This window comes from Agelaius phoeniceus, unplaced genomic scaffold (genome assembly GCF_051311805.1).
Source record: "Agelaius phoeniceus isolate bAgePho1 unplaced genomic scaffold, bAgePho1.hap1 Scaffold_861, whole genome shotgun sequence".
In the NCBI taxonomy this organism is placed as follows: Eukaryota; Metazoa; Chordata; class Aves; order Passeriformes; family Icteridae; genus Agelaius; species Agelaius phoeniceus.
In genome coordinates this window covers 1-15,056 of record NW_027510116.1, presented here as the reverse complement: position 1 = coordinate 15,056, position 15,056 = coordinate 1, and the positions used below count along the sequence as shown (strand labels likewise).

General features: G+C 41.6%; 1 protein-coding gene across 1 annotated transcript; it reads left to right on the top strand.

The window, feature by feature from the left end:
• Positions 1–1,888: 1,888 nt before the first annotated feature.
• On the top strand, positions 1,889–15,049 carry LOC129126080 (tubulin gamma complex component 4). The gene is made up of 18 exons (XM_054641808.2): positions 1,889–2,036; positions 2,169–2,297; positions 2,867–2,989; positions 3,374–3,427; positions 3,883–3,939; positions 4,477–4,556; positions 5,171–5,372; positions 7,246–7,411; positions 8,541–8,665; positions 9,343–9,393; positions 9,758–9,863; positions 10,181–10,288; positions 10,519–10,657; positions 11,176–11,353; positions 12,133–12,267; positions 13,250–13,366; positions 13,791–13,930; positions 14,230–15,049. Exons 1-18 carry the CDS (start codon positions 1,959–1,961, stop codon positions 14,240–14,242), a joined length of 2,001 nt encoding a protein of 666 aa, XP_054497783.1. The 5' UTR covers positions 1,889–1,958; the 3' UTR covers positions 14,243–15,049.
• Positions 15,050–15,056: the final 7 nt, after the last annotated feature.

Here is a 15,056-nt window from a genome sequence, read left to right as displayed (position 1 = left end):
CATTGGTTGGACTCAACAATCTTAGAGAACCTAATTGATTAAAGGAAGACATAATTCAATGGTTACAGAAATAACGACATTGGGGAATGCCAGACATAAATTACAAAACAAAAGGTTTCATAATACAGTTAGGGTTCTATTTATTAACATTTGCATTACTTCACATGTGGCCACTGGGAAGTTATGCAATGAGAAGACATTTAAAATAATGTTTATATGTAGACTGTGGAATGCAGAATTCATTTTGCTCCCCCTGAAAATCTCATAACATTTTTTGCACAGTGCCACAATCCTCCCTCAAAAACATCTTATTCTGATAAGAAAAATAAAACACAATTATTACACAATTATTATAATCAAAGAACCTTTCTGTACCTCTTCAAGGTCATAGTCAATGGTACCTCTAACAGCTCCCCTGATTTAAGATTTCTGGTGTTTGTTATTGACTCTGCAAAATGTTTTTATTAAGATCTGTGTATTTATGTCTAATTTATTGCCTTTCCTGTTCCTTGGGGGTTTTTTTCCCTTAATATTGAATGAGCACTAGTCAGATGGCCCTGCAAGTATTATAGAGATACCTATTTCTCTCTCATTTCAAAATCTGAGCAACTAATTCTGTAAAAAAAATATTTTAAGTTTTTGGCCTTAATGATTAATCACTAGGCTTCCCAGAGAAAACCAAATCCTTCAAATAAACTACTGTTATCTGCTCTTTTGCAGGGGTTTCCGGACCAAATGTTTTCTGTGATATTTATGTCAAGGATGCATAACAAATGTCTAGCCCAACCCCTCAGTCTTTATTATGATGCTAGATTTGTCAACAGAAAGACGATAGTTTTATTATACTCATACATGTTAAACAATAATGTTGGGGCTCCCAATTTACACATAAAGCTGTACAGCTATAGATAGTACATGCCCATATTCTTGCTACATTTCAGACCTTATTGTGGCAAGCTGAACCGAATAGAAATTAAATGACCCTTAAGACTAAACAATCATTTCTTCTAAATGAAGAGTAAAAATGCACATAGAGAAAAACACTGTCAAAAATAGGAGGGAAATAAAAAGGAGGCTGCTAAAAACTACTTTATTAAATAACTTCATAGTTTTCAAACTAGACCGTTTTGAAGTTTTGAAAAGACTACCCGGAATACGACAGGAAGTGAAGGAAAGCAATATATAATAAAGAGAGAAAGATAAAACACTGACAGATAACCTGCGAAACCGATAAAGAAACCTACTGCGGCACACCGAAACCAAGTCTACATAGAAGGCTGCGCATTTGCTATTGTCCTGGATTGGGACCTCTCGAACAGGCACTTGCCATCACAGCCACTCACGTTACTGCACTGTCCTCCTGCCGCGAGCCAAAGCCAACGCGCCTCTGAAGCGGTCGGGACGTGAGCGGGCCACGGCACCCCCCCCCCCCCCCGACAACGAACGGGACCCGCCCCCCCAACAACGGCACCCCCCCCCCAACAACGGCACCCCCCCCCAACAACGGCACAGCCCCCCCAACAACGGCACCCCCCCCCAAGAACGGCACCCCCCCCCCCCCCAACAACGGCACCCCCCCCCCAACAACGACACACCCCCCCCCAACAACGACACACCCCCCCAACAACGACACCCCCCCCAACAACGGCACAGCCCCCCCAACAACGACACCCCCCCCAACAACGGCACACCCCCCCCCAACAACGGCACCCCCCCCCCAACAACGGCACACCCCCCCCCAACAACGGCACACACCCCCCCAACAACGGCACACACCCCCCCCCCCCCCAACAACGGCACACACCCCCCCCCCCCGCCCCCACGGCGCCCCTCCCGCGGGGTCCGTCCCTCCCGCTCCGCCGCGCCGCCCTCCCCGCCGTCTCCTCTGCGGCCCCCGCCCGCCGTTCCCGGCGGCCCCCGCGCTGCTCCCGGCAGCCCGCGCGGCCCCGCGCGGCAGGATGATCCACGAGCTGTTGCTGGCCCTGAGCGGGTACCCAGGGGCAGCCTTCACCTGGAGCAAGCGCGGCGGCCTCCAGGTGTGGCACGGCCCCGGGCAAAGCCCATCCCCCAGGCAAAGCCCACCCCGGCCCCCGCCCCGCCTGGTCACTGTCCCCCACCCTGCACGGCCCGTCCGTCCGTCCGTCCGTCACCGCTGTTTCCCCTTCCAGGTGTCTCAGGAGCTGCCGTTTCTGCATCCCAGCGAGACCAGCGTCCTGAACCGGCTCTGCCGCCTCGGCACTGACTACATCCGCTTCGCCGAATTCGTGGAGCAATACACGGGACACGTACAGCAGCAGGTGGGGCCGCCGGGCCGAGGTATTTCCCGGGAAGAGCGCGGCAGGTGCTAGTAAGGCCAAGCTGCCCAGGACACAGGAGTGGCCCGTGGCCCATATGCGTGCTCGCACGGAGCAGAGCTCCAGAAAGCTCTCTGCGATGCTTGTAAGGGAGGGTAGAGAGCAATGAAGAATGAATCAAATGTAAAATCTTATTCTTGGGGGAGGTCTTGTAATAATTTCTGACCACACCGGACAGGCCAGGGTTTGTCAATTGAGCAGGATGCTCATGACTATCTCCTCATGATTTGTGAAGACCCTTGAGATCCAAGAGGTACACCTAAGTGAAAAGAAGCACTGGTACCAGTGGCTCCCAGCACTTTCATAGGTCCACAAAAGAGCTAAATATAAGTCTGCTCAAGTAACTCTAATTGTGACAAGGTTGTATTTGTTTTTATGATCACTTTGTGGTGAGCTAAGGTGCATTTCAACATGGTCTGAGCACTGACTACTGCTGTGATACTGCACAGATACTATGTTACTCTTCAGACTTGTGCGAGGATGCTAATGCAGATTTTATTGTTTGGTTTCAGGATCACCATCCATCTCAGCAAAACCAGAGTGGATTGCATGGCATATATTTGAGAGCCTTCTGTACAGGTCTTGATTCAGTGCTGCAGCCTTATCGACAGGCACTACTTGACCTAGAACAAGAGGTAAAGGAGAGAGACACAGAACAAGAAGCCGTAGTGCTGCTGACAGATTGTGGAAATTTGTCATTTCTGCAATTAATATAGGAGTAGTAGTTTCTAAAATGAAACAAGGTATTTTCCTTTCCACGTTAGGGATGCCTTCCTGTGAGAATTATTCCTGTGAGATGCCATTGTAAATTACTTTTCATCCTATTAAGTGTTGTCCCCTCTTCCTTCAGTTCAGTAAGGGCTCCATCTTTATCAGCTGTCTCAGACTATTGTGGCTTCTGTTTTCAGTTTTAGAGGTTTTGATTAATCTCTGCTAGACTAGTAGCTGTCATACCTTGGGTAATGTCACCATCCAGTGGTTGTGATAATTAATCTTCTTTAATTGCTTTATCTTTATAGTTTCTGGCTGACCCACATCTTTCCATCTCACATGTTAATTACTCCTTGGACCAGGTATGTCATGTTATTAAAGAGGTAGTGTTCTTGGCTTGCTCTTATCCCTCATTGAGTCTAATAAGAAAGTGGGTGGGATAAACGAGGCTTATTCCATCATGTCATGCCATTTCTATCTAATGCCTCTACCTCTGTAGTTCCTTAATCATGCTCAGAGGATCATCTGCACTTCAACACAAAGCTAAGGTCCTCCACCTTGACCCTCACACATTCCTCACTGACTGTGTTTAGCCTGAACTAGTGCTGAAATATAGTATCTTTGTGCATCTTGGTCCAGTGAAGGGAAGACATACTTCCTGGAGAGTTGCATGTCATGTTTCTAATTTGTGAGGAAACATAGATAATAGTTTTATTAAATTATTGTGTTCAGCTGCTGTCCACAGTTACTCAAGTAGAGGTTTTTTTCTCTTCCTTACATAACTACCTAAATCAATACTTCACTTCTTGTTCTGCAGTTTCAGTTACTCTTCCCCTCTGTGATGGTCATGGTGGAACAGATCAAAACTCAGAAGGTACAGTAAAATTTCAGCTAGTTTCTCTTAACAGATTTTCTCCTTAACTGCCAAAGTAATTTCTGCCCCCATCCCAGACTTCTAATACTAGAAAATAATGTAGTTCCAGTAAGAATGCCCTGTTACTAGTTCTACTGTAACTATTGAGACTATTTTACAAATTCATTTGCACTGTATTTGAGTTTTCCCCTTATCCCATAGTCTTTGATGTCTTGAATTTTATAGGACATATTTTTTCTCTTCTGAGACTGTTTTTTCTGGCTGTTGCCTGAAATAAAAAAGGCAGAGGCTAATGTTTTAAGAATCCAGAGATGCTTACATTTTTTTAAGGGAAAGTATTGAGAGAAGCTTGAGTGTAAGGCCACACATGGAAGGCCTTTTTCATCACTACATGCAGCATGTTACACCTTTCTTTCTGCAAGACTTGTTCAGTTTGTGAAGGCATTTTTTTGTTAGCTGAAAGTGTATTGTTTAAATGTTTAAAAAGGTCAATACATATCCAAACAACAGACCTAGTCTAACCTTTTCTTTCTGCAGATTCATGGGTGCCAGATATTGGAGACAGTCCACAAACATAGCTGTGGGGGGTTGCCTCCTGTTCGCAGTGCTCTTGAAAAGTATGTAGATCCAGTAAAACTATTACTTCATTCTTCTGGAGTTAGTGTCAAAGTGTTTCTTACTTGTTGAAACAGTACATGCAAAACAGCCTTGGTATAAAAGTAGGAATAGCATGCAGGGGACAGTAAAACTGTCACCATCCCCATTATTTATCTAAAGCAGGCTTGTGGTGAGAATTAAGGCCAAGGGCTTAGAAAACTTCAGACCCAGGTTTTTCTTTTTTGTGCATATCACTGATCTCTGATCTTTGATCCTTCAAAATTATAAATGTGACTCTGTGAGTGTTCTGATATTTGTATGTCCTTGTGGAGAAAGTCAAACCACTTAAAATGTCCTTTGAGTAGAAACAGCAACCACTGCAGACTTATACATCTGGTATACTAGCAGATTTCCATGGAGAAGCCACATATTCAGAGGATATGTTAGCTTAGTTTTGCACCTTCTAGTTTTGTCCACCCTTGTTAAAAAAAAAAAAAAGATATAAAATACCACATTTAGGCATTTAGTACTTGCCATACTCCTTGGCTGACCAACTGGACTTTCTGGAACAACATACAATGAGGTTTTGATTATTGTGTGCAAAGCCCTGACTGACTGTTTCACATGACCTCAGGATTCTGGCTGTGTGTCATGGAGTCATGTATAAGCAGCTCTCTGCCTGGATGCTGCATGGATTGCTACTAGACCAACATGAAGAGTTTTTTATCAAACAAGGCCCCTCTTCTGGAAATGTCCCTAGCCAACCTGAAGAAGATGACGATGACTTAGGAATTGGGGGGCTTACAGGAAAACAGCTACGAGAACTGCAGGACCTGGTAAGATCTATGAGTCATAACTTGGCATCTTTGGTTCTTAGTGAACTAAAGATGTGTATTTATTGTATTCTACTTTGGTGCGAGCTATGCTAGACTATACTGAAACCTTCTAGGATGGTAAAGTGAAATAATACTGTAATAGGTTACTGCTAGGCCTAAGGGGCAGAGAGCTATTGTTTGGCACAGCTGGATAACCCCACGGCAGAAAGCCCTGTGGACGGAATAGACGCTGATGTCAAGTAATGGGAACTGCTGCATGCCCACTGCTCTTGACTGACTGGTTCCTCATTCCTTATGGTCAACACCATGATCTGTTTAGCATAGGCAATGGTGGTAGTGTGAGCAATTGCAAGAAACGGTGTGGGGAACTTGGCTGTTGATTTGATTTGCACACTTTCAATGGGCACCTGGGTCAGGTGCCTTTCTTGTACAACCATTAGTTGTGCAAATGTTACATAACAGGTTAATGCTACTGACATTACTAGTAGAAGATGTGTTATGTGAGAGTCAAGGGACCGCTAAGTAAGGAAGCAACCTGCCAGCACACTGGTGAAATGTGGTAACACTTCCTGTAGATGCTATACCATTAGAGTGCCCTTTTGCAAAGCACCTTTCTCAATGGAGTAGTTTTCCACACTGAGCATTTGAATAGTGTCTTAATAGAGAATAGTGTGGAGCAAGTTCAACTCTAAATTTACCCTCTAGTTTATGGTGAGAAAACATTTCATGGGCACTTATGGAGTTAGTGTGGTACATGCAGCTTTGCTGTGTCTACACAGAAACTGTGTTGCATACTAATTGGGTCCCCTGTGCCAACAGGGCTGAAAACAGACTACACCCAGAGAAAAACAGGGAAAAAATTTAAAAGGCAGTTAGTGGAAAAATCTGTTACTTCGCTATATTGGATAAAGAAAGTGAAAATTGTTGAGTCTTCTAGGTCCATGGTGGAAATTGTAGACTAAGCAACTTCTTTCTTCACTTATCGACTAACAGCATTGGCAATTCTTCAGTCAAAGAGTAAAATAGGAACTCTTGAGTTTTAGTGGAATAGATCATAAAATACTTGGGTATTGCCTCATCTAAAAGTGTTGCTAGAATCTTAAGAATTGCCAACTTGTTAGCATCAGTATACAAATTATTACTGAATTCTCCTATTGAAATGAAGAATTTTATAGATGGCAAACATTCTCAAAACTGTGGGTGATTTTTTCTGGATTACGGACCACTGAAACTAATTCTCCAGTAACAAGAAAGCCAGATGAGATTATTATTTCATTCCTGAAGGAAGATCTTGCCTCCATACCTGGAGTTTCTTATTAACATTCAGAAAAAAAATTAATAACTTACTGTATTGTTCTAAGACAGCTTTCACAGGAACTGAGAAAATTGCCTTATCTTTGCTAGTAAGCCTTTGGATCTTTATCCTATTTGCTCACTAGTGGAAGTGTTTATATTTGGCCTGTATCACAAGTGTTCTAACAGTGTTGAAACATAAGAATGGGTGTAGGGAAGGATTATTTTTGGTAATGCTAGTTAACATTTTTATGGCAGCAACAACACTCATTTTTCTTATGTATCATAACCCTTTAATACAGCCAATTTGTTGCTGTTCCACAAAGTTTTAGCCTCTTTTTCTCCCTTCTGCTGCACTCTGATGGAACCAATATCTCCAGGGGGATCTGCTAACATACCAGAAGTATAAGGAAGATTACTGGCTTAGTTAAATGATACAAATCAGTTCCACTACCTTTCTGCTTCCTTCCAAAGCTCTTAAATGCCCCCCTCACACACACCCCCCTTTATACACCTTTTCTGTCTGGTTTTCTGACACTGTTTTGCACTTGATTTTTGTTTTCCCTGGTGTCTCTGGCAGCGCTTGATTGAGGAGGAGAACATGTTAGCTCCATCTCTAAAGCAGTTTTCTTTGAGAGTAGAAATGCTGCCTTCATACATTCCTGTACGAGTTGCTGAGAAGATCCTCTTTGTGGGAGAATCTGTTCAGATGTTTGAGAATCAGAATGTTAACCTGACCAGAAAAGGTAAGGAACATCTTGCAACCTTTCCTCAGTTAGGAGAGACTGACATGTAGTTTCCAAAATGTCACATTAATGAATTCCTCAACAGTCACTGACTATTGGCCATTATTCTTCAGACTGTATGGATAGTTGTGCCAGGACAGAGCAGTAGTCCCAGTGTTCTGCTTCTGATTGATTCCAAGGGAGAGGTGTAAGAACAGGATGAGTAGATAACACTTTCCAAACATAGTCTCCAAGTTTCCAGCAGCAAGTTACCATGTGATTTGCTCTGCATAAAGCAATTGTAAAGGCCTTGTTTTCTTTTCAGTTTGCATCCCTCTCCCTAAAGGCTGCAAACTGACACAAAGGCACATCTTGCTTTGAGTGTATATATTGCAGAATGGTGTCATGGGATTAATTTGCATCCACAAACATGAGAGATTCACTTGCAAGGTAGTGCCAAAGTTGCTATGAAAGACAAATTATATGGAGCCTTAAAGACAGCAAGGGAGAGAAGTTTCTACCTGATAGTTCACTTTGAGAGCTTGAAAAGTTTACATTGAGAGTGGTTTGGGAAATATATTTCTACGCCAGTCGGGGAGGACTGTGTGGTACTTGAGCATGCCTATGCGAAAGTACTTAAATTACTTGAGTGACATTACAGAGAACAAAGGACCAATTCAGGTGGACTGTTTTCTTGCAGTAGCAGAAGCAAGGGGGGAAAAAATTTGTCTTCTACCTCAGTTGGTTAAAAAAACAACAAAGTCCCCAAGTTCAGGCAGTAGGATAGATTTGAAAGGGGCAGAGGTAAGGGGAGACCCAAACCAGCTGGTAATGTTGCAGAAAAGTTTGTGGGTTTGAAGATCTAGCTCAGTCCTCGAAAAAGGGCTTTTAGCAGAAACCATTTATGTAGAAAATATTTGGGGGTTTTACTGATACCACAGCACTGCCAAGGCAAGTAAATATACTGCAACTGTACATGCAATAGTAATGTTATACCTTTGTATACTTGTACTTGGAAGCCTCCTCTTCACATTCCTTGCCAGACCTGAAACAGTGCTGCCTGGACAGCCTTTCTGTTCCTCTGTTCTGTCTGCACGTCTCCAAATGGCATCCGTTTTTACTCTCTGAAATTCTTCTCATTGCTGCACAGGCTCCATCCTAAAAAACCAGGAGGACACTTTTGCAGCAGAACTACATCGACTCAAGCAGCAACCGCTTTTTAGTTTGGTGGACTTTGAATCAGTGGTTGACTGGATACGGAGCACTGTTGCTGAGGTGAGCGTCCTAGGAAGGGTAACTACTGTGCAGGCTAAGAAGCTCTTAAGTTTTGTTGAGGACTTGGAAGAAGAGGGCTCGTCAGTGCCAGTGATTGAACAAACATGTCAATGGTGCAGCTGTTCTAAGTGGTCTCAGAGCTTCATGTAAACCAAACTTCTAGTGACAAAAGGTCATTAACAAATACTATGCTCTTTCATGAGGGAAAGAAGGGAATTCTGTTTTTTTTTTAATTTCACTTGAAATTATTTCAGAACTTTTCATTTGCTTTCAGCATAATAGATAGCATCTTGCTGTGCACGTGCTTTGGCAATTTTTAATTTTTTTTTTCACTTGGGGCAGGGAGGAGAACCTAGGAAAAGGGGGAGGTTAGAGAATCAAGAACAAAGCTGGAGTAGAACTGGTTTCATAGAAATTTGCATTCTTTTGCCACAGGTCTTCAGGTTTCTTAGGCAGAGTTTTTTGCCAGTATATATCAAGAATTTTAACTGGTAGCATGAGCTGCTGCACAGGACTCTTGACTGTGTTCTCTTGTACTTTATGCAGTATTTTGTATAGGTGCTCTTTTTGTATGCATCGCAAGTGTTTTAAGACCACAGCTAATCTTATCTCTGAATGGCCGAGATAATTCTGATGGGAGATTTCTGTTGTTTCATTTGATTTTTGTACTTCACTAGCATCTTTGGAAACTGATGGTGGAGGAATCGGATCTACTAGGACAACTGAAGGTAATGCAACTGCTACTTTATTTTTGCTTAAGCAGCTCTTTCTTCTCTTCTTTGTTTCTTTCTATTAAATACTTCACTGCCTTACACTCTGGGCTTTCTTCATTTAGGTAAAGCTGTTTTCACTTTCCAGTCTCAAGATTGGCCAAGTTCTATCAGTGTACGCTCAAAGACAGAGTTAGAGGGATATGTGTACTTTGCATCTTGAAGCAAACACAACGTAGACTTTTTGGTCAGTGATTGAAATTCAGAGCTGTGTTTAGAAACAGCACTTGTCCAAATAATAAAAATGGGTGCCATCAGCTAGGATGCTTAAAATTTCTGCTCAGTTTTTAGTATGTTAGGTACAACAAATTTATCTCCACAGATTATAAAAGACTTTTACCTTTTGGGAAGAGGTGAGCTGTTTCAGGCTTTCATAGACACCGCACAGCACATGTTAAAGACACCACCTACGGCTGTAACTGAACATGGTGAGTGTTGCTTATTTGCTAACCAAACTGGCCTCATTGTGGTACAGCAGGAAAGTGGTAAGCCATGTCCAGTACAGAAGAGTTCTTTCTTGACTCTCTAGTTTTGAAACTACAGCACTTGTGAATTAGAATGTCTCAGAAAGTGAGTGAAAACAATCTCTCAGAAAGCTTCTGATGGCAGGTATTTGAAACTGTAATTGAAAGAGTGTCAATAGTGCATCAATTTTGTCTTTTAGGACCAAGAGTAAATAATTAATGGGTGCAAAATTAGCACTAGCTGCATCATCTTGTGCTGATACATGTTCTCTTGTTGTCAGATGTCAACATTGCATTTCAGCTGTCTGCTCATAAGGTACTGTTAGATGATGACAACCTTCTTCCTCTTCTTCACTTAACCATTGAGTATCATGGAAAGGAACATAAAGGTATCTTCTTGCATTTTTAGATGTAAATTAAGAGGGGAGATGGTGACCTTGTTTTTAAATTGATTACTAACCCTTCTCTCAAGTTAAAGAAATACTAATTTTTACCCTTTACTGCCCTATGTGATGGCCTAGGCTACTTTGGCTCTTCTTAATTCTGTTCTTTCCCTTTTCCTTGCCATGGTTGCACTGACTGAGAAGATGACATAATTCAGCACCTTATTTGTTTTTAGATACTTCTCAGACTCGTGAAGGGCCTTCCCGGGAATTATCTCCACGTGAGGCCCCCACATCTGGATGGGCAGCTCTGGGACTTTCTTACAAAGTTCAGTGGCCACTGCACATTCTTTTTACTCCTGCTGTTCTCGAGAAGTAAGTACTAGGTATGGTCTTTCTATATTCATCTGTATGTTCCCTGATGTGAGGCATTCACTACTGTGTTGGGGGATTTTATTCTCTATGGAGAGAAAGACAGAGCAATTGCTCCCTGAACCTTAAAATGGTTCATTCCACTTACCCATATTGTAAGTACTTGTAATGACAGTAAGACCTGCAGGATGCTGACAGATCTGCACTGATTTACAAACAGCGCTACTTTGACAGTGTTTTCATTTATTCCCCTCCTTACACTGAAAACTAACTTCATATTTTTTAGGTCAGTAATCAGTACAAGCAGAAATCTTACTCTGCAAGATGTGCCATGGGGCACATGGGCCATGACCTGACTGGCCCTAACTATTGGCAGTCACCTCCTGTTTCTTTTTCCAGTCTTGCATTGTTACATTCTCCAATAACTCCAGTAACACTAAACTCCAGTACTCCAGTAACTCCATTTTCCAGTAAAAGAGGAAGATTTTAGTCTTAAACAACTTTGTACTTTTTGATTGTAGGTACAACGTTGTGTTCAAATACCTGCTAAGTGTGCGACGAGTTCAGGCTGAGCTGCAGCACTGCTGGGCTCTCCAGATGCAACGTAAACACCTAAAATCTAATAGAACAGATGCCATCAAGTGGCGTCTGAGGGATCACATGGCTTTCCTTGTGGACAATCTTCAGTATTATCTGCAGGTCAGTATTACAGAGAAAGATAAAGTGTATCAGTTAATCAGAAACTGGAAGGAATGCATGGAGGGAGCACTGAAGACCTATCTCGGGTTTCTGATTCCTTGTACCTTAAGGAAATCAGGATTTCCTTCGCAAGTCTAGAGCTTCCTCCAAGTTCCCAGACTACTGCTCCAATTACGAAGTTTTTGGATTTGTGAATCAGTGAAATGAAGGAGTTCTTTAGTAGCTCTCTAATGCTACTAAATGTTTGTGAGAAACCACTCATCTCTGAAGGACCATCATTAAGATAGCATCCTGGTTCCTTCTCTGGCCTCTTTAAGTAAACTCTACTTTGAGTTAAGTTTTGGGCTTTTTTGTTTGGTTGGTTTTTAAAGAATTGAGAGGGAGCCTGGATTTCTAAATTCTTCACAGTAATCTGGCTGAGCTCTTGTACTGCAGTCTTTGCCCTAAGATTCCAAATAGTATCTCCCAGTATAAAATTCAGAAATTACTCCAATCAAATACCTTTGTCTACATGCTAGCATATACCTTTCCTTAGTTAAAGAAAATCACAATTTCCCTTTCAACTTAGATATTACTTAGGCATCAAAAATTGTTGCATACCCCTCATTATGTACTGCTCTTGTATATAATTCATTGATCAGCCAGAGAGAAAGGGATCGTCAGCCTGTAACATAAGAGTAGCAATAAGGAAAGTAAATTTCTTATTCCAAACTTCTGGCTGGTCTGAAGCACTCCCAGTTCCTCAAACCACTAATGAGGTATCTTCACATACTCATCAGGTCGATGTACTGGAGTCTCAGTTCTCACAGCTTCTGCAGCAGATAAATGCCACAAGAGATTTTGAGAGTATACGATTGGCTCATGATCATTTCCTAAGTAATTTGTTGGCTCAGTCTTTCATCCTTCTAAAACCTGTAAGTAGGTCTTGTTTTCACCTTTTTCTACCAATTATCCAAGTGCCCTAAGAAACACATCTTTTTGAACAGATATGATGACAAATCGCATCTTTTAAAACAGATCAGTGATAATCTCCTGCAGACTACAATTCTAGGAGTTAGGCAGGTATAAACTATAACTGATAATTGAATTAAGATCTTCTAATTTACAGTTGGTGAATGTGAATTCTGTATTCCTGGCAATTCTAAGTCAAGCTTATTTCAGTGTTCAGTTAACCTTAATAATTTGTATTTTATCACTATGTTTTTATCACAGGCTATTTTATTAAAGAAGAACTAATGAGCATAGCGCTGGGATTCCTGAAGGAACTGTATTCCCGAGGGATTCACAGATATGGGTTAGACTAGGAAAAATTTTGTCTTCTACTTTTAATTTCATTTAAATAAAAAGAAAAGTTAGAAGTATTTTTATAAACAGCATCACAAAAACATTTGCAAAGAAGGTTAGTTTCAATGAAACATGTCTCTGTGCTCATCTATGAGGTTATTATAGAATAAAGGTGTCAGAATAGTAATTACCCAGTCAGATAACTGATACAATGGAAATTCCTAGTTTAGCAGACCGTGAAACCAACGCCTTGAACCACAGCTCTTGTTGGTCTTTATCCTGCCTTCTTAATCCCGAAGCTGCAGTGATGACCTGCTGGTTGGATAGAGAAGCCAGTGTTCAACTCCTGTGCCTATCTGGATGGTTAATGCCAATTGCTGTTTTCCCAGAAAAGTCAGCAAAAGGTTGTGGGAGGGGCAGAGGGGAGATGCAGCATAACATTTAAATCCTTTTTCCATAGAAAACTTTTTTTTAAAATGCTGCATCAATATCTTCCTGAATAAAAAGTACAGTATCAGAAACATCTTTGTTATGAATGCTACAACTTTTCTGCTTTCTCTCTGTGTACAAACTCTGTTTCAACTATTAACTTGTACTTCTTATTCCATGTAGGTTTTCCACTGCTTAAATGAAATTCTGGATCTTTGTCATAGCTTTTGTTCTCTGGTCAGTCAGAATCTGGGTCCCTTAGATGAACGGGGAGCTGCACAACTCAGTATTTTGGTGAAGGTGAATTTGTTTCTGTGGATCTGTTCTCCTCCCATGCAAACATTTTAACTAAGCAGTTATCTTGGCTTTAAAAGCTCTAGAACAACTGTGAGTGTAAGCCAAGACCTTCTATGTAAGTGCTTGTAATTATTTTACCTAATCAACTTGAGTTGGAAATTCTGTGTCCACAGAGAGGCAGAATGGGGGCAGATACTGGAATAGAAAGGAGGCAGAGGTTGGTACCTCTACCCTTCCTTTTGTATAACTAACATCTAGGAGTTCTTGTGGCTCACAGCTTACCTTATCCTGGACCACAAGCATCACATCTCTTGTAGTGACTCTCTTCTTCAGGCTGTTAAAGGACTGGGTAGGCAGAAACAGAGATGAGATGCTTGTTTTCCTTCTCTTCTGAGAAGGCCCAGAACTGACATCTTCAAATTTGTAGGGATTCAGTCGTCAGTCATCACTTCTCTTCAAGATTCTCTCTAGCGTTCGCAATCATCAGATAAACTCCGACTTAGCTCAACTGCTGCTACGCTTGGATTATAACAAATACTACACCCAGGCTGGAGGAACCTTGGGCAGGTAGGAATATCTTGAGGGATGCTTGTAGCATTATCCTGAGGTACTTGAAGTACAAAGCCATTTTTTATTGATGGCTTCTAATTATTTTGACTTACACTAAGTGTTGATAACTACTATGACAGAAAAATAACAAATCAGCATATGGTGATTTTTGGGTTTCATATGCTTTCTTCCTATTGAGTTTCTTTTGGCAGAAAGTTGAACAAGCTGCTAGCTCATATTGGCCAGAAAATGCTGGTGTGGGTTGGTAAAGGTAATTACTTTCAACATGTAGCTAATATTGTACCTTTCTCTTGCAGTTTTGGAGTTTAAGCACTAAAGGCCTTTGCTTCAGGCTGTGACTAGTGATGCATCAAGCACTGGAGACTGGCGCTCTTGGACAGTTGCAGAGTTTGCGCTCAAATTTTTCTTTGTAGCTGGCTTTTGCCTGATGAAATGCTGTTTCACAGGGAATTGGCAGGAATTGCCTCTTATCTGAGGCTGCCCAGCAATTACAGAAAGCTATTCTATTTCTTCTGAAATCATAAAAATATGCTTTCTGCAGCCCTGCATATACTTATAAGTGCTTCCAGGGAGGCAGTCTGAACCTCTTCAGAAAGTGAAAAACCAGAATTAGATGTCTGGAATCTTCAGCTGGACTACAGTCTCTTTACTCTTCAGCTGGACTGTGTTCCACTTCAAGTTCGAGTATGGAGGAATTAATCCTCTTCTAAGTTTTGGCTGTACTCAGAAGTTCCACTTGTGTAGTAAGCTGATTTACAGTACACAATGTCTTCTAATCAAACACCACCAGATAAATGAAACAGCAGTAGCAATTTTCAATTGAAGTGAAGGGGGAGGGAAAAAGAAATATTTTTTAAGTCTCTTCTCATGCAGTGCACTAGTCTAGTATATGTGCATAGGTCATGGAAACACTGTGGATATAACATGCTTTCTCTATACAGTTTAATAGTTTATGTGCTAAAATTACACTTGCCAAAACAGGAGCTTTGCCCTGTTTGAGTAGAAAGGGCCCTCTGCCGGCAGGAAAATGGTAAGGAGATGCTTACCTAGGATGTTCACCTGTGCTATTCTCATTCCAGACGATTTAGAATGCTACTAGTGACTTCCCTACTGAACCCAAATA